This window comes from Candida jiufengensis (assembly GCF_024610255.1).
Source record: "Candida jiufengensis strain CBS 10846 chromosome Unknown scaffold2, whole genome shotgun sequence".
NCBI classification, from domain to species: Eukaryota; Fungi; Ascomycota; class Pichiomycetes; order Serinales; family Debaryomycetaceae; genus Lodderomyces; species Lodderomyces jiufengensis.
In genome coordinates, this window is record NW_026261561.1 from 303,115 (window position 1) to 327,100 (window position 23,986).

General features: G+C 27.0%; 13 protein-coding genes across 13 annotated transcripts; 6 read left to right on the forward strand and 7 right to left on the reverse strand. All coding sequences in view use genetic code 12, as the record gives it.

Moving 5' to 3' along the window:
- Window positions 1-237: 237 nt before the first annotated feature.
- On the forward strand, window positions 238-1,449 carry KGF54_003216 (uncharacterized protein; the record flags this gene model as incomplete). Its single annotated transcript, XM_051763781.1, has 1 exon — window positions 238-1,449. One exon carries the CDS (start codon window positions 238-240, stop codon window positions 1,447-1,449), a length of 1,212 nt encoding a protein of 403 aa, XP_051619277.1.
- A 122-nt stretch (window positions 1,450-1,571) lies between these two features.
- Window positions 1,572-2,750, reverse strand: KGF54_003217 (uncharacterized protein; the record flags this gene model as incomplete). Its single annotated transcript, XM_051763782.1, has 2 exons — window positions 1,572-2,625; window positions 2,695-2,750. The coding sequence occupies 2 exons, from the start codon at window positions 2,748-2,750 to the stop codon at window positions 1,572-1,574; spliced, it is 1,110 nt and encodes a 369-aa protein (XP_051619278.1).
- A 2,660-nt stretch (window positions 2,751-5,410) lies between these two features.
- On the forward strand, window positions 5,411-6,440 carry KGF54_003218 (uncharacterized protein; the record flags this gene model as incomplete). The annotated part of the gene is made up of 2 exons (XM_051763783.1): window positions 5,411-5,579; window positions 5,638-6,440. 2 exons carry the CDS (start codon window positions 5,411-5,413, stop codon window positions 6,438-6,440), a joined length of 972 nt encoding a protein of 323 aa, XP_051619279.1.
- Window positions 6,441-6,727: 287 nt separating this feature from the next.
- On the forward strand, window positions 6,728-7,996 carry KGF54_003219 (uncharacterized protein; the record flags this gene model as incomplete). The annotated part of the gene is made up of 1 exon (XM_051763784.1): window positions 6,728-7,996. The coding sequence occupies one exon, from the start codon at window positions 6,728-6,730 to the stop codon at window positions 7,994-7,996; it is 1,269 nt and encodes a 422-aa protein (XP_051619280.1).
- A 78-nt stretch (window positions 7,997-8,074) lies between these two features.
- On the reverse strand, window positions 8,075-9,466 carry KGF54_003220 (uncharacterized protein; the record flags this gene model as incomplete). The annotated part of the gene is made up of 1 exon (XM_051763786.1): window positions 8,075-9,466. The coding sequence occupies one exon, from the start codon at window positions 9,464-9,466 to the stop codon at window positions 8,075-8,077; it is 1,392 nt and encodes a 463-aa protein (XP_051619281.1).
- A 1,568-nt stretch (window positions 9,467-11,034) lies between these two features.
- KGF54_003221 (uncharacterized protein) lies at window positions 11,035-12,072 on the forward strand (the record flags this gene model as incomplete). Its single annotated transcript, XM_051763787.1, has 1 exon — window positions 11,035-12,072. The coding sequence occupies one exon, from the start codon at window positions 11,035-11,037 to the stop codon at window positions 12,070-12,072; it is 1,038 nt and encodes a 345-aa protein (XP_051619282.1).
- A 210-nt stretch (window positions 12,073-12,282) lies between these two features.
- On the reverse strand, window positions 12,283-13,623 carry ERG9 (bifunctional farnesyl-diphosphate farnesyltransferase/squalene synthase; the record flags this gene model as incomplete). Its single annotated transcript, XM_051763788.1, has 1 exon — window positions 12,283-13,623. One exon carries the CDS (start codon window positions 13,621-13,623, stop codon window positions 12,283-12,285), a length of 1,341 nt encoding a protein of 446 aa, XP_051619283.1.
- Window positions 13,624-14,015: 392 nt separating this feature from the next.
- Window positions 14,016-15,074, reverse strand: GTR1 (Rag GTPase; the record flags this gene model as incomplete). The annotated part of the gene is made up of 1 exon (XM_051763789.1): window positions 14,016-15,074. The coding sequence occupies one exon, from the start codon at window positions 15,072-15,074 to the stop codon at window positions 14,016-14,018; it is 1,059 nt and encodes a 352-aa protein (XP_051619284.1).
- A 449-nt stretch (window positions 15,075-15,523) lies between these two features.
- Window positions 15,524-16,597, reverse strand: AAH1 (adenine deaminase; the record flags this gene model as incomplete). The annotated part of the gene is made up of 1 exon (XM_051763790.1): window positions 15,524-16,597. The coding sequence occupies one exon, from the start codon at window positions 16,595-16,597 to the stop codon at window positions 15,524-15,526; it is 1,074 nt and encodes a 357-aa protein (XP_051619285.1).
- Window positions 16,598-17,132: 535 nt separating this feature from the next.
- On the reverse strand, window positions 17,133-17,657 carry KGF54_003225 (uncharacterized protein; the record flags this gene model as incomplete). Its single annotated transcript, XM_051763791.1, has 1 exon — window positions 17,133-17,657. One exon carries the CDS (start codon window positions 17,655-17,657, stop codon window positions 17,133-17,135), a length of 525 nt encoding a protein of 174 aa, XP_051619286.1.
- Window positions 17,658-18,002: 345 nt separating this feature from the next.
- SPE3 (spermidine synthase) lies at window positions 18,003-18,890 on the reverse strand (the record flags this gene model as incomplete). The annotated part of the gene is made up of 1 exon (XM_051763792.1): window positions 18,003-18,890. One exon carries the CDS (start codon window positions 18,888-18,890, stop codon window positions 18,003-18,005), a length of 888 nt encoding a protein of 295 aa, XP_051619287.1.
- Window positions 18,891-19,503: 613 nt separating this feature from the next.
- Window positions 19,504-20,238, forward strand: KGF54_003227 (putative metalloprotease; the record flags this gene model as incomplete). The annotated part of the gene is made up of 1 exon (XM_051763793.1): window positions 19,504-20,238. The coding sequence occupies one exon, from the start codon at window positions 19,504-19,506 to the stop codon at window positions 20,236-20,238; it is 735 nt and encodes a 244-aa protein (XP_051619288.1).
- A 1,129-nt stretch (window positions 20,239-21,367) lies between these two features.
- ARE2 (sterol acyltransferase) lies at window positions 21,368-23,449 on the forward strand (the record flags this gene model as incomplete). Its single annotated transcript, XM_051763794.1, has 1 exon — window positions 21,368-23,449. One exon carries the CDS (start codon window positions 21,368-21,370, stop codon window positions 23,447-23,449), a length of 2,082 nt encoding a protein of 693 aa, XP_051619289.1.
- Window positions 23,450-23,986: the final 537 nt, after the last annotated feature.

The window sequence follows — 23,986 nt, forward strand, 5'->3', positions numbered from 1 at the left end:
TTAAATGATTATAATACGTAAATTATCATGGTGTCGTAGATCTATAAAATTTTGGGTATTGTACTGTATATAAAAAAACTATAGAATCATCTTTTAAAATTTACCATAGAATTTTGAAAGAAGTTCTTCTTTGCCATCAATAACTCAATAATCCACTCATCTTAACTTTTTCAATTAGCGTAGATGACTTCGTGATTTCAATGACCAAACACTTATACTTTTGAAGAATAAGTCAAGATGCCATTACAATATAGTGCGGCCAAAACATCTATTGCATCAAAAAGAAATAGTTTGTCAAAATCACCAATTAAAAAATTTCAGAAAGATGCAAAGAAACTATTACCTAGTCAAAAATTATATAATCAGAATTTGACCAATAACATCAAAAAAACGGGATCTCCTTCACCACCTGTATCACCAAGTAAAAAAGATGATCGTGAAAAGTTAGAGGTGAAAGATTATAATATACAATTAGATTATCAAATCAATAGTGGTAATGATGATATTATAGTTGCTATTGACACGGTCTTACAAAATAGATGGTCAGATGAAACTTATTTACATGATAAATTTGATTTAAATTATTTAAAGAAATTAGAGCTAGAGGAAAGAATATTCAAAATTAAAGGATTATCTAACGTAACTAGATCAGATATTATAAAATATAGAACTCAAGTAATACCTAATGGATTAATTACAACTACGCAACTTTATTCAATATTCAGTAAACAAGGTCATACATTTGTTGATAAATTACTAGAGTTGAATATTAGGAAAGGTTCAATTAGGAAATTCATTATAAGTAATGCATCACCAATAATTTCAAGATCATTAAATAATTTTCAACTGAGTAAAGTAACTTATGGATTTGAGAATGTAGAGCTAGTGGTCAAGAATAATGTTTTTTACGATCAAATAAACAAGACATTAATTAGTTTAGATACTACTGATCCAAAAGAATTAGAGAAAAAACAAGTGCTCACAAAATTCTTTAATTTCATAAAACAAAATCCAACTAACCTATTCGTCTCATCAGGTGAATTCACAAATGCAGAAATTTCAACTTTGGTTCAAATGGGATACATAACACTTAACTCAAATCATTTCAACGAAATAGAAAATAATTTCGCAATATCTTTTCCCAATTGTGGTATATTTCTAAAACTAATAAACGAAGGTAGAGTATGGTTAGTCAAATGTTTAAATAAAACTAAACATAAAGAGTTGTTAGAAGACGAAATATTCAATAAATGGTCAGGAAAAGTAAATAGTAGTTATAATCAGAACAATCCTCAGCTAGGTTTTGATGTATTGAAGTTGAATAATTTTAAAAAGCCATTCTTTGGGTATGATTTGAACTGGGTATTAGCTGATGCTTTAGGTGCTGGTATAATTGAAGTTTTTAATACTCCTGTGGGGAGAGGTTGGAGATTAACTGGTAAAGTTTAAGTTATTAAAAATTGTATTATTAATTTATAAATTTATATATATATATACATCATAATTTTACTACTGTATTGTGTTTTAGTTTTCTATGTCTCTACTTCTTCATTCGTCTCCTATAGGTGATCTTACATTTTAACTCTTTGTTTCTTTTGCAATTTTTTTTGTTTCTTTTCTTGAGCCTTTTTTTCAGCTTTCAATTGATCTTCTCTTGACATATTTCTTAATTTTTCCCTTTCTTCTCTTTTCAATTTTGCTTGCTCATCAGCAATTTTTTCATTCTTAATCTCTTGTTCAATTTTTTTCAATTTTTCAATCTCAATTTCTCTTGTTTTGACTATTTTTTTAATAGTTTCTGGTTTGAAAGTTATAACTTGATCTGATAATTTATCTAATATACTAAAAACTGAATCTAATACTGAACTTATAATTTTTAAATCTTCGCTGCTAGTGGTTAATTTAAATTCTAAAATAACTTTTCTATGTGGGATGAATTCTTTTAAAGTTTCTGGTCTGATTGATGATTGATCAGTGAATGCAATAACTTTTAAAAAATTAGCAGATTGTAAAGTTAATGATTGCTTTAATTCAGGTGTGGTGATTTTATCTTGGAATTCGTTTGCTTCACTCATATATACAAAAGATTCTGGTAAATTTGGAGAATCTGTAGTTTTACATAATGATAAGAAATAATTAAATTTTCTAGCTTCATTCATACCTAATTTTGAAACTATGGCAGAAATGAAATTATCATATTTTCCAGATGGTGTGATTATAATTTCAACTTTATCTTCAGGAGTTTGAACAGATGTAGTAAACAAACTAAAGAAAGTTTCCAAAATCCACAAGAATAAATTTTGTCTAGGTTTTAAAATGAATTTTAAATCAACTTTAGCAATATTTAATCTACCAGTAGCATAAGATGCAAAATTTTCAGAACTATCTTTGATATATAATTTATTTGGTAATACACCAAATTGATAAAATTGCTTTTTGAAAACTTGTTCAACACCACTTAAAAACCTTTTAACTTTTAATTCATTATAAAAATCTCCAACTTTCCACAACAATGTAAAAAGTACAATAAATCCAAATGTGAAAAATTCAATTGTCCAATCTCTTAATTGAACCCTTTGTAAAATTGTCATAGCTTTTAAATCCTGAATTGTAAGATCACCAGTACTATGAAATTGTTAGTAATTTTGCTATAGCTTAAATGCTTTGCACTTCTGACAGCACTTTAGTACATACTCTGGCTTGACTACTGGAACATATTTACCAAGAAATTCTAGGATTGGCAGCGACATATTAGTTGTCTTTTGTTCTTATGAAGTTGTATAGACTGGTTGGGGTCGAGAGTTATTCTGGAACGATTTTTTCAGAACTTAGAATTTTTCAAAAACAAAACTGTCGACCAATTTTTTTTTCAATTTTTCAACTTTTGTGGTGTAAAAAATTATTATTTATTGAAAATTTATTATTATATAGTGTAGATTAGATATAGATTCTTGTTGATTTATGTACAGATCTTAATTTAAAGACAGGGATTTGTCGTAATAAATTTACCGAAAGATGAATACAAACAGCTAGCTTTATTCTTTCAAGTTTCGAATTGCGAAATATCTTTCAAATTGAATTACAAACTTCAATTAAAATGTGTAAAAAGCTTAAAGAAGACAAATTGTTCCTTATTTAAGATTGAATGTAGATCCATCTTAACGACTACAATTTTAAAATTTGATCAAATAATTCAAACTCTAGTTGAATAGTTTTGATACTAAATCTTAAAAAATGTGAGTATACTGAATAAACACTCTTAAATTTAAAAATTCTAAAATCAAATGATAGTAAATATCACTAAATTCTAAATTTATCATTTTTAACGAATCAACATATAGTCAACTCTATTATTACCATCAAAGTCTATGAATTTAAATTCATAAACTCTAGAAATAATAATTCAGTAAATCTTAAAAGCGGTTCTGCAGCTAGCATGGCCAACTTAAAGACTAAATTTTATTTGTCTCAATCCTTCATTGACAATGAAAGTATGAAAGAATGCTTATGTGATTTCAATGCCCAAACTGTTTTGGCCTAGGACATTAGCCCTCTAGATATTCCTCTCCTAATAGAATTGAACTTAAGACATAATATGGATCACCAATTTAAAACTATTGTAAGAATTTAATTTTGTTTTGAAATGAGAAATATGCGTTAATTTATATTAATAAAAAAGTAGTGTCAAGTCAAAACAATAAACACAATTAGTATAGTATGTATAGTATTTTTCATATCACCCCACTCGAATTTTGCTTGTCAAGATTTATGAATAATACTGCTGCATTTGAATTTTCTACGTTTACTCTATAATATATTATTTCATATTTGCTAAATTTAGTTTCAATAAAATCTTTCGCAAAATCTATCATGTTACTCAAATCTGACAGTATTGGCTTGTAAAATCAAATTTCAAATGATTAAAATACTGCTTAAGGTATTCAAAAATTATATTTGATACTGAAAAGGGTGAATAAATTTTAATTATTATGAAGATAAAAGCATTATTCATTCAGAAGAAATTTAATAATTAAATTCTTAATCTATCAAAATCTAAGAAACTCCAGGCTTCAGAGATTTGTTTATTTTGAGTGCTTATTAGTTGGATCATTTTTTTGAATTTTGCAATCGTATATTGTGTTCATTTGAATCGTACTCACAAACATTCCTATAATATTTTCAAACACCCAAATGATACCTTCGTATTCCTTGTTTTTAATTTTTAGTTCAACCCCCTATTATCTATATAATATCCATATATTCAAGGTATTTGAAGAGGAATGCCTACTATTCCCACATAATTTATTATGTTTCAACTATGGTGCACTACTTTTTTTCACATAATAATTTTTTGCAACTAAAATCTAGCATACCAAATATTTTGCCATTTAAAAATCATTCAGATCAATTATTCTTTTTTTTTTTTTGATACTACTTTTATCCTTCTTCAATTGATCACCAAAAAGCTACTTTTATCCATACAAATGTAGAACTATTTATATATTTATTATACTAACTGCAAAATTCTAGTTTTCATTATCAATTGAGAAATATTTGTGAGACATTTCACTGAACAAGTATGGGACCAATCTGAGTTGAATACCTAAGACGTTTTTCCAACCCAATGGACAAAAATGATAATCTTATTAAGTTTGAGAGAACAACCTTTGGAGACAAACTTAACTAACTGACTGGACTGTGGTTTAGATTAGACATTGGAGTGAAGCAAAAGCGATATATTTAGGGTTTTGGATAATTGACTGACAACCTTTTTTGACTTTGATTCTTGAGATACATGACTGTGAGTGTGCAGGCAGTTTGGTAGAGATGGGTAGTTGATTTTACTTCAACTTCTGATCTTTGCATCATAAAATCAACATTTGATGTAATTCATTTGCAAGGATTAAAGACAACAAAGAAGACTTAACAAAAGTTTTACAAATTTGGTTTGAAAATGGGTCTAAAATCATTCCTCAATTGTGTCTCATCGAAGAAATGAAATGAATGCAATAATGGATTTGAAATTGCTGTTATCATTTGCATCCAACAGACCTGAGTGTTTGAGATACTACGTGCAATTGATTTTGGAACTCAAGTTACATACAATGTTGCCAATCCTTCATTGAAGGTTGAAGAATGGATTTGTGTATACAAAAACTAGTACTAATTACGTAATTAATATTTTGTTGCAAAATTTATAGTTGCGAATTTTAATTATGTAAGCATGGAATTTCAATTATTAGGTTGATTACGAAGTTAGAGGTTATAAATATAAAACATGGGTTAGATCGCCACTGTTTTTCCGGTTATAATTTAATTTTTACTAATTGAATATAAACGTTTAATTTGTTAGAAAATAATATCAATTGAATCATTTACACACGTCAATTTTAACTACAACTTATAAATAATGTCAAATTTAACTACTTCAATTCAGTTAACTAAACAATCAACTTATAAATTAAATAATGGTCAACACATTCCTGTCGCCGGATTTGGAACTTATTTAATTGATGCTTCTAAGACAAGCGATTTAGTTTATCAAGCCTTGAAAGATGGTTATAGACATATAGATACTGGTATGTTCATTGACGCTCGCGTTAATCACGAAATGAATTGAGTACTAACGTTTATTAGCTATGGTTTATGGAAATGAAAAAGAGGCAGCTGAAGGTATCGCCAAATTCTTAAAAGATTATCCAGATGTTAAAAGAGAAGACATTTGGTTCACAACCAAAATTTTCAATGAATATCAAGGATACGAAAAGACGAAAGAAGCAGTTGAAATAATAAGTAAAGATGTTAAACAATATATTGATTATGTTGATTTAATATTAATTCATTCACCAAAAACTTCTAAAGATAAAAGATTAGGAACATACAAGGCATTACAAGAATTTGTTATTGATCCAAATAATAAAGTTTTAAATGTTAAATCAATTGGTGTTTCAAATTATGGAATTGATCATTTAGAAGAATTATTTGCATGGGATGGATTCTTAATTAAACCAGTAGTAGATCAATTAGAATTACATCCATTTTTACCAAGATTGAAATTAAGAGAATATTTAATCAAACATGATATATTAGCAGAAGCATATTCGCCAATTACACAAGGTAAAAGATTAAAAGATCCAGAATTACTTGAGTTAAGTGAAAAATACAATTTATCCCCAGTAGAAATTTTGCTAAAATGGGCATATTTACAAGGATTTATAGTTTTAGTTAAAACTGAAAACCCGAAAAGAATAAAAGAAAATTTAAATATTTTACCTGATGGAATCAAAAATGGTGATGATGATGAATTAGAAGAAAAAATTCATTTAGGTAAAGTTGATTTGGAACCTGAAATTATTGAAGCTTTGGATAAACCTGAATCTGCTGAAGTTTTAACTTGGGGTGGTAAAGATCCTACTTTATTTAAAGATGGTGATAATTAAAAAACGCTAGAAAATTACTCATAGCCATGTAACTTTTTATATAGAAAAATATTGATAGACTGAAAATTCACTGACATATTCTAAAACAAATTTATTCATAGTTTAAGAATTCCTGAAAACAGCTCTTCGGTAATTTATCTTTTGATGTCTTTTTTATAAATTTAGTTGAAGAATTCAAGAACCAAAGAACACAAAAAATATTCAAAAAAAATTAATCTTGAGACAAATTCAATACAAAAAACTATTACCAACTAAAATCCAACCACAAATTCATCACCAACCCCGTAATGTCATCAAGATCAAACAAACCAGTAAGGCAGGACTATATAGCCAAAATCAGATACACAAATAATCTACCACCGCCACCGTTAAACCCAAAATATATAGAATACAACACAACAAATCCAATATCATCAAAATTAGAAGGTGAACAATTATTATCTTCATTATTCCGAAAAGAAAATTTTCAAAACTTGATTGAAAGAATAGATGAAAATTTTGGACTCGAGTTGAATTTAATCAACAATACTGGATTTTTAGATCAAGATAAATTGGAAGTTATTGGACAATTAACAAAAAATGACCAACCTATTACTTTACATCCTAAAGATCGAGCACTATTAAGAGATGCAGGTATTGGGAAATTGAAAAATACATCAGAACCAGGAGTTTCATTTTTAAGAAGAACAGAATATATTTCAGAAAGAGCAGCTCCAAAATCTTCTACAAATATTGAAGAATCAAAAGTTAATGAAAAATTAAAAAATAATGAAGAAGATCAATTAGATGCTGATCATCAATTAGAAGCTGTTGAAAATACTTTTACTGAAGCTGAAAAATCTATGGCTGATCCATCTACTATAAAACATCCACGTCGTAAAAATTTAAAAGCTGTTTTCACATGGCCATTATTACCAGATACTTCAATGATGGATAATAAATTGATGAATTTGAAATTTATAGGAAGTGCATCAGTCAAAAGAGAATTGGATACACTCAAGCGTAAGCAAGGTTCTTCATATGATGAAAATTTACAAAAACAAAAACAAGAGACTGCTATATTTTACCCCATAAAATCCGAAGACGGTGGTGAATGGATGTCAATGTTTGAATTACAACAACAAGATCAAATTTCTAAACTTTACAACGAATTAAACTCAACAGATCCAGAAAAACCAATAAACTTATTAGATATGGAAGATGAATCACAACCAACTTATGATTTCAAATATAACAAGAATTATGATATAAATTATCAAAACTACAACAATGAATATTCAGAATTAGCTATAAAATTTGTAGAAGAAACGAAAGTAGAACCAGAAGCTTTAAAATCAAAATTCAAAAAAAGAAAAGTTGCACATTATTTACCTATAAAGGGTAAAATAGAATTAAGAAAACATCGTGCTCCGACAAATACAGAAATAAACAAATTTATCAAAGAAAGAACATTTGATCAAATCAATTTTAAATTAAGAGAGCCAACTACTAACGAATTGGTTTCTATGGATAAAGCAAGATCTGAATTTGATCCAATGGAATATGATAGTGAATAGAATTTTGTAAGTGTAATAATGTAAATATGCATTCATAAATAAGTCATTTTGTTTAAGTAATCTCTATATAAATATCGTTTAACGGCTGAATATTCCAAATAATTTCTTCTTTTTTGGTTTTTCAGTTGGTTGTTCCTTCTTGACAGGTTTCAAATCTGAAGTAGTGGATGATGATGATGATGTGGATTTTTGAGATTTATCTTTTTGTTCATTTTTTTTATTATTATTTGTCGTATGTCTTTTGTGTTGTTTCTCATACTTATCTTGCATTCGTTTAGCAATAGCAGCATCTTCTTCTTCTTGTAATTGTTTAACTAATAATAAATCAGAATCAAAATTTTCATCTTGATTTGTGCCATAATTTAAATCTTGATTTATATCTAAAACAGGCATAAAATCACCAGTGAAAAATAAATCATTTTCTCCATTTATTGAATTTAAACTTTGCCATATAATTTGATTAGATTTATTTTTTGGTGTAGTAAATGATGAATCAGTAACTAATAAATAAAATTCCATTGATGATTTTTTGAAAAGGGTATTGAAGTGATTATTTCTAAAAAATATTATAAATTGTGATGATTCTAAAATTGTATTTAAGTTGGTTAAACCTTGTTGTGTTAATTGGGTACAGTTTGTATCTAACCAAGACTTGATTAATTCTTGATTTGTAACAACTGATGAATTTGGGTGTTCTAAAAATAAATAATCTTGGATTTTATCGAACGTTTGTAATTCATTCATTATATTTTCTAATTTCTTAATACTGGTATCTTCTTCTTCTTTTGGTGTTTCGTCTGATACTTGTTTTGGTGCTCCTCCAATTACCCACCCATGTTTGAAAACTAAACCAAATATGTGAAACAAAGTAGTAGCTAAGTTTAATTCGAAATCACCAGTAATCAAATTTGGATTAACATCTAACCCCGTATGTAATTTAGGTAATTGAGTTAATAATTGATCAACAATTTCTGGATTAAGAGAGGTGTCCTCTTCAGAATACATCAACAACAAGTCTCCAATAGATGATAAAATTTCATTAAGACTAATTTTTTTATCTGAATGGTATTTTTTAATTAATAAACTTTCTAAATTTTTCAATCCCTTGTATTGATTTTCAGTTTGACTTAAAATTCCCTGGTCAAATTGTAAATTTTTGAAATTATATTGTAATAATAATGTATTAACTAATGAAATTAATGGACATGGACCATTTTTCTCTTGTAATAATATTGGGGTGGTTAATTTTTGATTATCATATGTAAATCCATCTAATGACCAATTGATTAATTTTATTGGAAAGTTTACATCATTATTGTCTGAGATTTTAGATTTTGAAATTTTTGTAGTTGTTTGAGTTGGTGATTCTGATTTTAGTTCTAATTTTGGTTCTGATTGTACCTGATTTTGTAACTGATTTTGTGGAGTAGTTGTTTCTAATTTTGTTGAACTTCCTTCTACTACTGACATCTTTGGTCTTATAATTTAATGAGTATAATTAATTGAGACTAATTGAAGAAGAATGATTAAAGCATGAATATATATAATATAAAGTTAATTATTTTCTTATCGTCTATTCTATTATTATTTATTGTAAAATTAATTGTTTCATTAATCGATAAAATCAATGATCAATTTATTAAGAAAAATAGAAAATTAGGACTGCGGCTCCTTTTTTTTTTTCTTCACGATCGAACCGGTTATTAAAATTAACAAATCTTAGTTAATGAAGAAAAATAGCTAAGTAAAAAGCCTATACAATTGACTCAGACTAATGTAACGAAAAAGAAGCAATTGTAATGTGCTGTCACGACATTTTGGCTCTGAACCAGTCATTTCAAGCCTTGAAACTCCTATCTCAAACTTTATTGTACCAAGAATTCTATATTTGAACCTTGAGTTTATATGAAAAATTCCTCTGTTAATATTTCATTATTTTGAATTTGAAAAGTCTTCTTTTTCCTAACAATCTTCAGGCTATGCTCAAATTTTGTAATCTAGATTGTACTCCACAATTCCTTTTTGCAGCTAGAATCCAAAGAAACTATATTAATATCATCTTACAAAGTGGTTAAACTCATTTTCAAATTAGAATTATCAGTCAGTCAGTGAAAATTTGGACCTTGAATAAAATATTACTTACTTCTGTATTTTTAACTCATGTCTTCATAGCTCTGCATAAAATTTGGCAAAAATGGTAAATTCAGCGCTAAAATCAAGAAGTAACTGATTAAGTCTTGCTACGAGCTGGTCCTTTTACTGTTTTCTGAGAAGAAGCTTGTTCTAGTGTAACAAATAGTAGAGGAGAAGTTTTCTCTGCTTCTGTGACCCATCTATTGATCGCATGTACTGTTGATTTAATTTTAAATTAATTGAAAATAAAGTACCATGTACTCTTAGATAAAAAAATCAACAATTCAATAACATCAATCGAGCTATCAATTAAGCAATTCAAAGCTTTTTGAACCTGATTCTTCCGTTCAAGAAAAAATATCGGAATTTGGTCATACGTTTTCGGAGAAGTCTATACTTGATGCTATTACCTAATACTTGATTGATTGTCTAAAGCATCACAGTATATGTAAACACCTCAGTAAATGCGTTTAAGCAAATTTCAAGAATTAAAGATTATAAAGGAAATTGTAGTTCAATTTTGCAATCAGAAGATTCGAGTTTCAGATCTGAAACTACATACAAGAAATCAGAGTAAACGGAAAAAAATCAAATTTGTGTTAACATTTGAAACAATTACGGATAATTAATTTTGAAATAAAAGTTCGGTCTTAAAAGTGAATCTTACTAATCAATTTTTAATTACAAAATAATCTCCACATAATAACAGTAATTTAATTTGACATGCTGTTCCTTGAGTTTCTTAATCCACAGTTGAAGTTAAAGTTTGAGGCATAACAATATCGCTTACTAATTTAAATAAGTTAATATAAATATAGATCAATTCAACAACTTTAAGCCATTTAAATTTTCTTTTAATTCCTATTGCACTACAATCAAGCAAAATTCACTAAACAAACATCATTATGTCAACTCAATCTGAAACTGTATTTGTTACTGGTGCAACTGGTTTTATTGCTCAACATATCGTCAAACAATTAATTGAGAAAGGATATAAAGTAATTGGATCAGTTAGGTCAAAAGACAAAGGAGAAAATTTAAAATCCTTAATTACTGAAGCAGGTTTAGATTCCAATTTTTTTGATTATGTAATAATCACTAATCTTATAGATAAACAACCATTTGATGAAGTATTTTCTAAACATCCAGAAATTTCAATTGTTTTGCATACTGCATCACCAGTTGATTTTAATGCAAAAGATGCTATTAAAGAGATTATTGAACCAGCAGTTTTAGGAACTAAACATATTTTACAATCAGCTAAACAACATCCAAACATCAAAAAATTTGTTATTACTTCATCAATTGTTGCAACCATTGACGTTTCCGAAGATGGGAAACCTAAAGGTACTATAACTGAAGAATCATGGAGTGGATTGGAAACAAAACATTTAAGTGGCCCGGAAGATACGTTTGTCGGGTATGGAATAAGTAAAACTCATGCAGGTCAAGAAGTTGTAAGATTCCAAAATGAAGAACATCCAAATTTTACAATAGTTTCAATTTTACCATCATATGTATTTGGTCCACAAGCTTTTGAAGTTAAAGATAAATCACAATTAAATTTTTCTGCTGAATTAGTAAATAAAGTTTTAAAATTAAAACCAAATGAAGAAATCCCACCATTAACTGGAATTTTCATTGATGTAAGGGATGTAGCTCATGCACATATTAAAGCGTTTCAAGAATCTCAAAAAACAAATGGTAAAAGATTAGGATTAGATGCTGGGGAAGTTACTAATGAATTGATTGCTAGTATTATTAATAAAAATTTCCCAAAAGTTGATATACCAAAGGGTTCAATTGAAAAATCAAATAATCAATTACAATCTAGAGGTATTGGATTTGATTTTTCTGAATCAAAAAAAATTTTAGGATTTGATTATATTCCATTGGAAAAATCAATAGTTGATTCTGTTCAACAAATTCTTAATGCTAAATAATTGAATATTTGTATAGATAATAAATATAATTCTACTTTTATTAGAAAATTTCATGCAGTTGTAGCTGTTTTAATTTTAGTGTGTTCGCAGAATTTGATCTATTAACTTGAAAATGAGATCAAGTAAAAGAGCAAAAGTATTCTACAATTCAATATATCTTCGTACACGCGCTTTCAATTATTAGTTCATTAAGTAAATACATTCCCAACTTCATTTCTTAATCAAGTATAGAACAATACTTAACAATAAAACACCAAAAAATCCCAAAACAGCATTAGTATTAAAATTCTCTTGATCAATTCTAATTTGAACACTTTCATCGATTTTAGCCCTAGATTTTAAAACTTTACTTAATGAATTTTCAGGAATTTTAACTCCTTTTGGTATAGCATTTTCTGATGGATATAAAGTTTCACAAAATTGTTCAATTTCTCCACATTTTATACCAATTTTTAAATAATTTGGATCACTTACTGATGATTTATGATTTATTATTTGTATATAATGTCTAAAAATTTTGACTACTCCTGGAAATGTTCTACTTTCCAAAATTAATTTACATGTTGTTCCTTTTCTTATTTTTACAACTCCATGTAATACTTTTGGATTATTATAAACTTCTGCTAATGTTGCTATGGCCATTACTTGAGGTATTGAACAAAATGAAAAAGTTGATGGATCTTTAACTAATGATAAAAACTCCAATACATGTTTAACATGACTTAATGCATTAAGAACTAAATCATTTATACATGCTAATCCATCTGTTTGTTTTGCGAGGTTTTTATGAAATTCTGGTAATTCATCAGTATATTTTGACCATATTTCTTTTGGCCAAAAAGATCTACCATCCAAAAGATCTTCATGATAATCTCTTATTATATTTGTCTTTTGTAAAAATAATCCCATTGAATTTGATTTTTCAAAATTATCTTGAATTAATGAATCATCTGAAAATTTAGCTAATACCATTAATTTAGTTAATCCTTCACCAACCAATCCTGCAACATAATGACAATATAAATCATAATCTTTTATAGTTAACACCCCGTTCAAATTGAAATTTTCATCTAAAATATAATCAGCCATTCCATTACCCATTTTATATGTAATTTCTTTTACAATTTCTTGATATTCTGGTTTTAAAGTATGATAAATAACTAAAATTTGATCAAATTCAACTAAAACATCACGATCTTTTTCGTTTGGTCCATTCCCATTAAATGTCCAATTTGAAGTATCTAATTTAGAATCAAAATTTCTTAATAAAGGTATTTTTATTTCAGGTTTTATTGTCATATCATCTTCAATAGTATCTAGAGCTCTTAATACTAAATAAAAAATCATTATAGCATCTTTTAATTCTGGATGTAATTCTTTTATAACTGATGCAAATGATCTTGAAGTTAAATTTAATAATTCATAACATCTAATTAAACTCGGAGATTGTAATGATTTATCAATTGGATGTAATGGTTGTCTAAAACCCATTAATTGTATTGCAGCTTTTAACTCTGTTGGATGAGTTAATAATTGAACTAATTTACCCATTTTTTGACTCAATTGATAAATATAAAGTTAGATATGAGAGTCAATTGTTGAATAGATAGTAGGAAGAAATATCAAAGATGAATTGATATATTAATTAATTAGCTATAATCAATTTGTTGTTAATTATCTGATTTCGTATAAAAAATTCTGTTTATTCTTTACATAAATTCTTAACGTTAATGAAATTTTTATACGACGATCATAATAATTAATGCGAGACCAATACCATACGCGTTTTATAACTCGATCGACTCAGATAATTAATAAATTATTATCTGCTTCAGGCAGCAAAGAGAGTATGAGATCATTGAACTACAAATGAACGATAAAACTGTGTGAATAAAATGCAAAATATATTTATTAAACTATGCAAATTTAATACAATTCATAAATCATTTAGAATTTTCAATTTTTTCAAACCATTTCCTAGCTGACCTTATATTATCCAAAACTAATAATTCTTCATTTTGATTAATTTTGAAACCTGAATCTGATTCAATTTCATTTTTATTTTTTAGAATAATCATTATAAACATATTTTCAGTTAATATATCAATATAAAAATTCGTCCCATTTGAACCTCTTATTATAAGATTATTAAAATTTGTTCTTAACTTTGATATTGATTGTTTGTATGTTTTGATAATGTTTGATATTTTTTCAAATCTTTTGGGGTCTAAATCTAGTGAATTATCTTGAGTTTCTTCTTGTTGTTCTCCATTCTGTTGTTGACCATTTTGTGTTCCCCCACCATTTAATAATTTTTGTTGTTGTAATTGTTGTTGTTTGATTGATGCAGTTGATGATATTACCAAAAAAGTTGTCTTTTCAAATAAAATAATTTCTTCTGCATCCAATATAGAATTAAATTTAATTAAATTATTATTAAACAAATTGATATTTGGAATTAATGAACATACAATTTGTGACCAAGCTTTATATAAACTTTCATCCCATATACTAGTTGGGAACCCAATCAATTTGAACTGATAAGGATTACTTATTTTTTGTAATTTTTCCATCATTATATTAAATAATTCTTGTCTTTTATCAATTTGAACTAAATCCATTTTATGTAACAAAACAAAAATTTTAGCATCAGGACTATATTTTTGTAAATTTGTCAATGATTTTATAAAAATTTCAATATCTTTATTAATCAGTTTACTTTCAACATCAAAAACATGTATTAATACTTGTACCATTTTAAAAATATGATCTTTTTGATTTGTAAAATAATTATCCATAAATACATCTTGTCCTCCACAATCCCATAAAGTTAATGACATATTTCCTAAAAATCTTAAATGAGATAATTCAACATCTATTGTTGCTCCTAATCTTCTTGTATCAAATGCTGAATAATTTGAAAATATAATAGATCTCATTGATGATTTACCTGAACCTGATCTACCCATTAGTAATAGTTTTTTTCTTGATGATTGTGACATGATCTTGTGATTTTTTAATGTTACTCTGTTTGTTTATGACTTGATTGTGAAAATTTGATTAAATTGACTGGTCTAATTTACTTGTTTATGATTATTATATCTTATCAAATGAAATGTTACTTCTGAATGAATTAATATTATTAACTAAAAATGGAATTATAAAAATAAAAATAAAAATAAATTGTTTTGAATTTACACACACTACCTTAAATTTTCGATGTTACACAAAATACTTTAGATAAAACAAAATACTATCTTTAGAAGTAGAGCAAGCACCTTCAACTATCGTCTGATATTTATGTAAGAACTAACTTACTCGATGCCACAAATTAGCAGATATTTATCACCTGGTCCAACAAAAAAAAAAAAAATTATTCACAGAGCTACAATTGATCTTAAAAATAATTCTATTCTATGCAATTCGTCTATCTCTATAATTCTATAATCGTCTAAACTAACTCTAGATATTTATTACAAACCTCATCAACTTTATCCCTCAACTCTTGTTTCCTACTTTCATCACACCAAGACCCATTGATTCCATTCAAACTTATAGTTTTCCATTGTTCAACACTAAATCCAAATCTTTCATGAACAACAATATAATTATCTAATATATAACCACCAAAATAAGCAGGATCATCTGAATTTATAGAAAATGGAATACCTTTATCAAAAAATAATGGGATAGGTAATTCAGCTACATCTTTAACACATTGTAATTTTACGTTTGATAATGGACAGATTGTTAACATTGTTTTATTCTGATATAATTTTTCCATTAATTCTGATGATTGTTTTGAATTAATTCCATGATCTATTCTAGTTACATTTAATAAATTTAATGAGTTTTCAACGTATGTATAATCACCTTCCTCTCCTGCGTGAGCAGTTAATCCAACATTTGGAAATTCTGTTCTAATTAGATTATAACAATCTTCGAATAATTGAGGTGGGAATGGTTTCTCACTTGAATCCAAACCTAATCCATGTATTGTTCCATTTTGATAATATTTTTTAGAGTCTCGTAAAACTTTTAGTCCATCTGAATTTGGTAAATGTCTTAATAAACACATAATTAATTTATTAGTTGTACCAAATTTTTTATTGGCATCTTTACATGCTTTATCAAAACCTGCTACAACAGTTTCTAAATCTATGTTTCTTTCCAAATGGCCCTGTGGATCAAAAAACACTTCTGAATGTAAACATCCATCTTCACAAGCTTTTTGAAAATATGCCATTGCTAAATCATAAAAATCTTGTTCTGTTATTAATACACTCATTCCAATGTAATAATGGTCTAAAAAATCTTGTAAATCTCCAAAGTTATTGTACCTAATATTACATTCTTCGACAGTGGTGGGAAATGTTGAAGGTAATATTATATTATTTCTTTCTGCTAATTTAAATAATAAGTTTGGTTCTAATGTTCCTTCTAAATGAACGTGATGTTCACATTTTGGTAATTCTTTAAGAAAATTTTTCATACAGTCAGTGCATTCATATTTCGGTATTGTCATGGTTTGTTGATTTTTTATCTGATTCTTTAATTGGTAAATAATTCGTTGGAAATTAAAAATCCATCTCTTGGTCTAGTATTTTTTTTTTTCTGGTCTATCTCTCTTTATCTTAATTTACGAAAAATTTCTTTTTAATTTTATCGTACTTGTGTTTCATCATTTTTGTGATACATTGTACCTGATTAAATTTTATTGAAAATTGTATGATTTAAATTGTTATCCTTATTCTTTATTATATATTTGCAGAATTTTATTTAGAATAATCCTGGGAACTTTACTGGAATTCAAGGTATGATCTTAAGGTATGACTTTATCAGCGAGGTGATTTACTAGTGGTTGCAAAATTGTTTCAGATTTCAGATTTATAATTATGCCAAGAAGTAAAATGATGCGCTACAAACCGCACATAAAGTTATAAAACAATTTTAGATTTTTTAATTCTACCTAAAATACAATTCATATATTAATCAATACCATGTAAACTAAACACTATTTTGAAAATAATAAATTAATTAATTGACAAAAGTAATTAAAGCTACAAGAGTTTTAATTCAATGTATAATCCAATCAACAAACAAATTATAATAACCATAGCAGCAGCAGTACAAAAATCATATTCAGTTGATTCATACCTGACTAAAATTGGTTTGTTGCCCTTTTCATTGATATAAGGTGGTTGTTGAGTTATGTCTGCTGAACTTTTTGATGGTTTAATTGGTTCTTGATTAATCAGTTGTGTTTGAGTTCCTTTAGTTGCTTGAGTAGAAGGGTGATTTAAATTCTCAAATTGGTCGACGCTTGGAGCGATTACTTCATTGATTGTTCTACTTGACGATTCATTAATATTCTCAGTTGATTCAACATAATCTGGAGGTATTTGATTTAATTTGTATCCATCATCAATAATTAATGTTTTAGCCTTTTGTTGTTGATAATCTACGTCTCTTAAAATTAATGGTTCTGGTCTTGATATTAATCCTGATTGATGTAAACTCTCTAATTGGACTGAGTCGATTTCTTTTTCTATGTCTACGAATTTTTTGCATTCATAATAATACATTCTTATAGTTAAAATTAAACAAGGAGTTTACTAATATTTGTTTTAGTCATTTTTGATGATTTTGCTTGGATTTTAAATATTTTCAAATCAAAGTTGACAGAGTATCTCAATTGTAGATCTAAGATCAAGAACTGAATAAAGAAAGTCCAAACTTTATACTATTTGAATTTTGTGTAATGAAGTATAAGTGAAAGGCTCCTACCGCATAAATTAAAATCTCATGTTACAATAATTATGAATATACAAAGAAATAAATACATTGAGCATTTTTATTAAACAATTTTGAAAAATTACTTAAAATTAAATTAAGTGTTTATAGATCTTCAAATCTACCAAATATCAAATTTATTTATTTAATTTTTGATCAGCCCAATTTGGTAAAATAAAAGAAGCTTCATGAATAGCTTTATTATAATATTTCAAATTTTTAGCAACAAATTCATCACTCCAATCAAATCTAATTGGTTTTTTAACATCAGCTTTTGGATCTTTTGAACAAACCATAAATCCTATTGAACCAGATGGATAAGTTGGAATCATAGTGTATGCATATTCAACAACAGGGAAAATTTCAGAACAATCCTTTTTCAATTTTGAAATTATATCCATATGAATCCACATATTTTCTGCTTGTGTTGTTATAACTCCCTTTTCAGTAAGGGCATTTTTTAATAATTCAAAATAAGGTTTTTGAAATAATGATTCTGCTGGACCTTCTGGATCTGATGAATCAGTTATAATAACATCAAATTGATTTTTATATTCTTCTAAAAATTTAAAACCATCACCAATATGAACTTTTGTTCTTGGATTTTGGTAAGATTTTGACATTTCTGGTAAATATTTTTTTGAAACTTCAATAACAGTTTCATCAATATCACATAACCAAGCTTCTTCAATTGATTCATGTTTTAAAATTTCTCTAAGTACACCACCATCTCCACCACCAATAACTAAAGCCTTTTTAGGATTTGGATGAGAATTTAAAGCTAAATGAGTAATCATTTCTTGATATGAAAATTCATCTCTTTCAGTAACTTGTATACAATTATCTAATACTAAAACGTTACCATAAGTTTCACTTTTAAAAACCAATACATCTTGATATTTTGATTTTTCAACGTGTAAAATCTTATCGACTTTTAATGACATGGCTTGACCTGGCCACATGGTTTCGGAAATTTCTGCAAACCAACCATCTTTAATGGCAGGATGTGATAATTGTTTAGCCATAATTAGACACCAACTAATTTAAGTTATAAACTAAGATGAATGAATATATTCAATTGAGATGATAAACTTGGCAATCTTAAAAGATTCAATTTTTTCAAAAAATTTTCAAAAAGACTCAATCGTTACACAAAACTTAATTACGGATGATTTTTTTTGCAACTTAATTGGGGTATCATAGCCGCTAATGCTCATGCTTGAGTAATGTTTTCACAAATGGTTGAATAATTAAAGATTGAAAATAAGTCCGACCAAATAATCTAGCACTTAGTGTACCAGTCTTTTGAATCGTTAAAACCTGCTATGACATTTTAATTCTGCCAACAGACCACTTCTTCTTAAAATTCCTTTTTAGATCATCAAGAATGATGTGGCTAAAATTTATTCAGCTCTATTCAGCTTCTGTGCAACTAAAATCCATTCATATAACTGTCGAAGAAAAAATTAGCGACCCACAGACTGACTTAGAAGGTCTGTTTTATGAGCTATCAACATTGAAAAAACTCAAGTAGCTCGTATTTTTCTCACTATATGCAGTACGTGTGAAAGTATCTAAAATTTTTCAGACAAGTGAATAATAAGACATTAAATTCAAACTATAGGTTAAGATCAAATAATGACTAATCAACCTCATCCTACGTCACAGCCACCAATAGATAACGTATCTCAACTACAACTATCCCCACAATCACAATTAAACGGATTCGAATGGTGGAGAAGATCACTACTGTATCAAACAGGATTAGGATTATCACCACAAGAAAAAGCTCAATATGAATACGATTACCAGAATAGAAGCCTAGATTCCAAATGTAAATCATGTGAAGAGAATTTAAAATGGGTATTGAATTATTCACCATCAGTTATATTCATGATGAATCATATTACAAAACTACAAAAACAACATGAACCAATAAATACTTCAAAATATATAAAATGTCAAACTTGTGATTTTTCAAAAGGTGGAGGATTTGATCCAAATTTTGGAATTGTATTATGTTCAAATTGGATCAGATCAAAATGGCAATTAGAAGATATATTAACTCATGAATTAATTCATTTATATGATTTTATGAAATTTAATATAAATTATAATAATTTGAGACATCATGCATGTACTGAAATTAGAGCATCAATGTTAAGTGGAGAATGTAGAATATGGTCAGAAATTAAAAAAACAGGTTTGGGACAATTTGGTAAAAAGTTTCAAAATTGTATTAAACGTAGAGCTATATTGAGTGTTAGTGCTAATCCTGTATGTAAGAATAAGGAGGAAGCTGAAAATGTGGTTAATATTGTTTGGAAAAGTTGTTTTAATGATACTAGACCATTTGAAAGAATATATAGGTAGAAATTGGAAAGTTTAGGAAGATTGTTAGTAGCAGATTGTTTAAGTAAACGGTTTTGAGTCTTGAGATAAAAATATGCATTTAGTTCATGTAAATAGCTTTCAGTAAGTAGTGCTAAATAATGTATACTATCATAGACTACAAAATTAAATTCTGGATTGAAAGTCAATAAGTAAGATTTTCATGTTATGTGGATCATTGATAAGCTTAGTTCAAAGTAATTAGCACGGTTTGTACGGTAAAATATCATAGAGTTTGAACAAATAAATCCTTAATACAATGCGTGATCAAATTATCAATTGAGATTATTCACATGCATGTTAGACCGTTTTAATTCAAGTCTAATCATTCACATATTTAGAATTTTTTGTGTTTTCGTTGATGCTTGATTAAAAGATTATCAGATAGTAAGTTACCAAAATATTGTCTAATGTCCGAATATCCCATATAATTGAGTAGAGCTTAACTGCGAGACGTGAAACTTAAAGAAAATTAATTTTTCGCTTATATTCTTTTGAGTAATTTATTTTTGTATTAATTCTAGTTTCATTATAAAAATTGTCTTAAATTTTTACATTTACGGTTGCTATTGAGAGCAAACGTTGTCTATTGTACTTTAAAATATAATTAAACATTAAGACCCAACAAAAAAAAAATATTAGGTTTATAGGTTGCCACTTACTGCTTAGTTAGATTTGGACTAGTTGTTGATCGAGTGAGATACTTCCAAGTTTAGCACTTAATAGTTCGTAAATCAAATAGTTAACCACTAATTGTACAACCATTAAGAAATTTAAAATACCCCCTAATTTCCCATCAAAATAAATCTAGAGATAGGTACAAAAATAAATAACCGGAACTTCAGTAACTTTACAAAAATTGTTGCCAAATTATATTTATAGAATCATAATTCGAAATTCAATTTGCATAATTCAACCAAAATTATTTTCCATTTCTTTCTTTTTATAATTTGACATCAATTTATTTATTATTAGCATTCGTTTCATTTGCATACTTCTAGTTTTCAATTATATGAACTAGTAGGAACAATCAACTATTTTTAATTAAATTCATAAACAATTTTACTCATAATCTCCAATAAGTAGACATTTTTTACAACCAACAACAAAAATGGATTCAAAAAGGACAAATACTGTGGAGAAACTAGATAATTTATCAAATAAAGTCAACAGAAGAGATCTTTTGAATATAAACAATGATTATAATGTAAGTTCAAGTGATAATGAAGAACCAGATACTCCGAAATCTACTTTATCATCAAATATTGACCCTTCAGATTTACAAGATATAAAACCTAATGGATATCCTATATCGCCAAGAAAAACAAATAGTTCATCATATTTTAAAGATCTATCCAAAGTCGATTCGAGTAATGAATCTATACCTACTACTCCATTAGAGGAAATAGGGAATGGATCAATAGATCAAGATAATATTTCAAATTTACAAAAATTAAAACCTTCCCATAGTAATAATAACCATAATGAATTAAAATCTAGAAAACAAAAACCATCAAAATTAAGATCAAGTACTATAAGTTCAGATATTTCAGATTCAGATATAACATTAGATGGATTAGTTAAATATGTATCCCTGCAAGATGATTTACGTACTAAGAAGCAACATCGTCAAAAACCAAAACATCACAAAGAACAACCACATCAACATCATGATCAGAAAGAAGAAAATTTAAAATTACAAAACGATCAAGTTAAAAAGAAATATAAGAGTGATAAATATAGATTAAGGTTTAGTGATTTATCATTCAAACCTCAAAGTACAACAATTTTTGATTCAAATGATTTTTTAACTTCAGAATTTTTTGGAATTTATGTATTATTTTGGTTAGCTACTGCTTTTGTAATGTTTAATAATATGGTTCATATGTATTTTGAAGGTGCTAAACCTATATGGGATTGGGATATCATTCAAATACTAAAGAAAGATATAGTGAAAGTTGGATTAACTGATGGAGCTATGTATTTAAGTTCTTATTTTCCATTTATTTTACAAGTTTTATGTGCTAGACGATTATTGAGTTGGAGAAAATATGGATGGATATTTTTTACAATATATGAAGCTAGCTTTTTTGTTATATTCATGTGGTTCTCTCATTGGATGAATTTTCCATGGATTGCAAGAGTATTTTTAGCATTACATAGTCTTGTATTTGTTATGAAGATGCATTCATATTCATTTTATAATGGATACTTATGGAATATATTAAATGAGGGCTTGTTTTCAGAAAGTTATTTATCCAAATTACAAAATGGAGAAGTAGAATTACCAAAAGGTTATGAAATGGATAAAACTGTTGAAATATTAGAGACTAGTATTGAATTTGTAAAATTAGAATTAGAATATCAATCAAGAGCAACATCAGATAAACCAGATCAAGATAATCATAAATTTGATGAAGCAAGATTAGATTTAAATTTCAAACAATTACAAGAATCTGATATTATAAAATTTCCTGCAAATATAAATTTTAAAAATTATTTTGAATATAGTATGTTTCCTACTTTAGTTTATACTATTAATTTCCCAAGAACTAAAAAAATAAGATGGTCATATGTATTTTTAAAATTAAGTGCTGTTTTTGGATTGATTTTTTTAATGATTTTGATAGCTCAAAATAATATGTTTCCACTATATGAAAGAACTCAAATAATAAGGAAATTACCAATTAAAAAAAGAATTCCTCAATATATATTTTTATTATTAGATATGATACCACCATTTTTAATGGAATATTTATTTACATTTTTTTTAATTTGGGATTCAATATTAAATGTATTAGCAGAATTAACATTATTTGCAGATAGAGAATTTTATGGTCCATGGTGGTCATGTACAGATTTTAGTGATTTTGCAAGATTATGGAATAAACCAGTTCATAATTTTTTATTAAGACATGTTTATCATTCAAGTATTAGTGCTTTTAAAGTAAATAAAATTCAAGCTGCAATGTTAACTTTTATAATTTCAAGTATTGTTCATGAATTAGTAATGTATGTTATATTTGGTTCATTAAGAGGTTATTTATTATTATTTCAAATGTCCCAAATTCCATTAATAATGATGAGTAGAACTAAATTTATGAAAGATAAAAAAGTATTGGGGAATTTAATTTGTTGGTTTGGATTTATTAGTGGTCCAAGTATTATATGTACTTTATATTTAGTATTTTAAGGGGGAAAAACATTTGGAATCTTCACGAATAAAGAAGTTTTTACAAATATTTAATTGGTTTTATGATTTCTAGGTTATTGGAGTAGTTGATATTAGCTAATGAATTAATGGGATATTTCTTTTTATTTTTCATAGTCTGTAAATAATTGGTGTATTTATATAAAAGTTTCTTTTTATCGTTAAATATTTAAACTTTTCGTTCGTTTCAAACAAAAATTTATATTAGCCCATCTTGAATAAGTTTAACTTTATCCTTGTATCATCAAGACAGAATATTCGAGTAAGAAGGCCCTAAACAGTATTTCACACTTGAGAATATAATAAATCAGCTAATTATAATTCTACGTTTTTAACTACTCAAAAATCTAAGTATCATCAAAAGTTGAGTGGTAAAGTCAAGTAAATAAAAGCGTCTGAAAACAACACTAAAAGAAGAAATTTGACATAATTACGAAAGTAATAATAACGCCCCTCTTCAAATAACGGTTAAATATCAAGCTAATTTTCACACTTAAAATCTTCAATTTCTGTTTAACA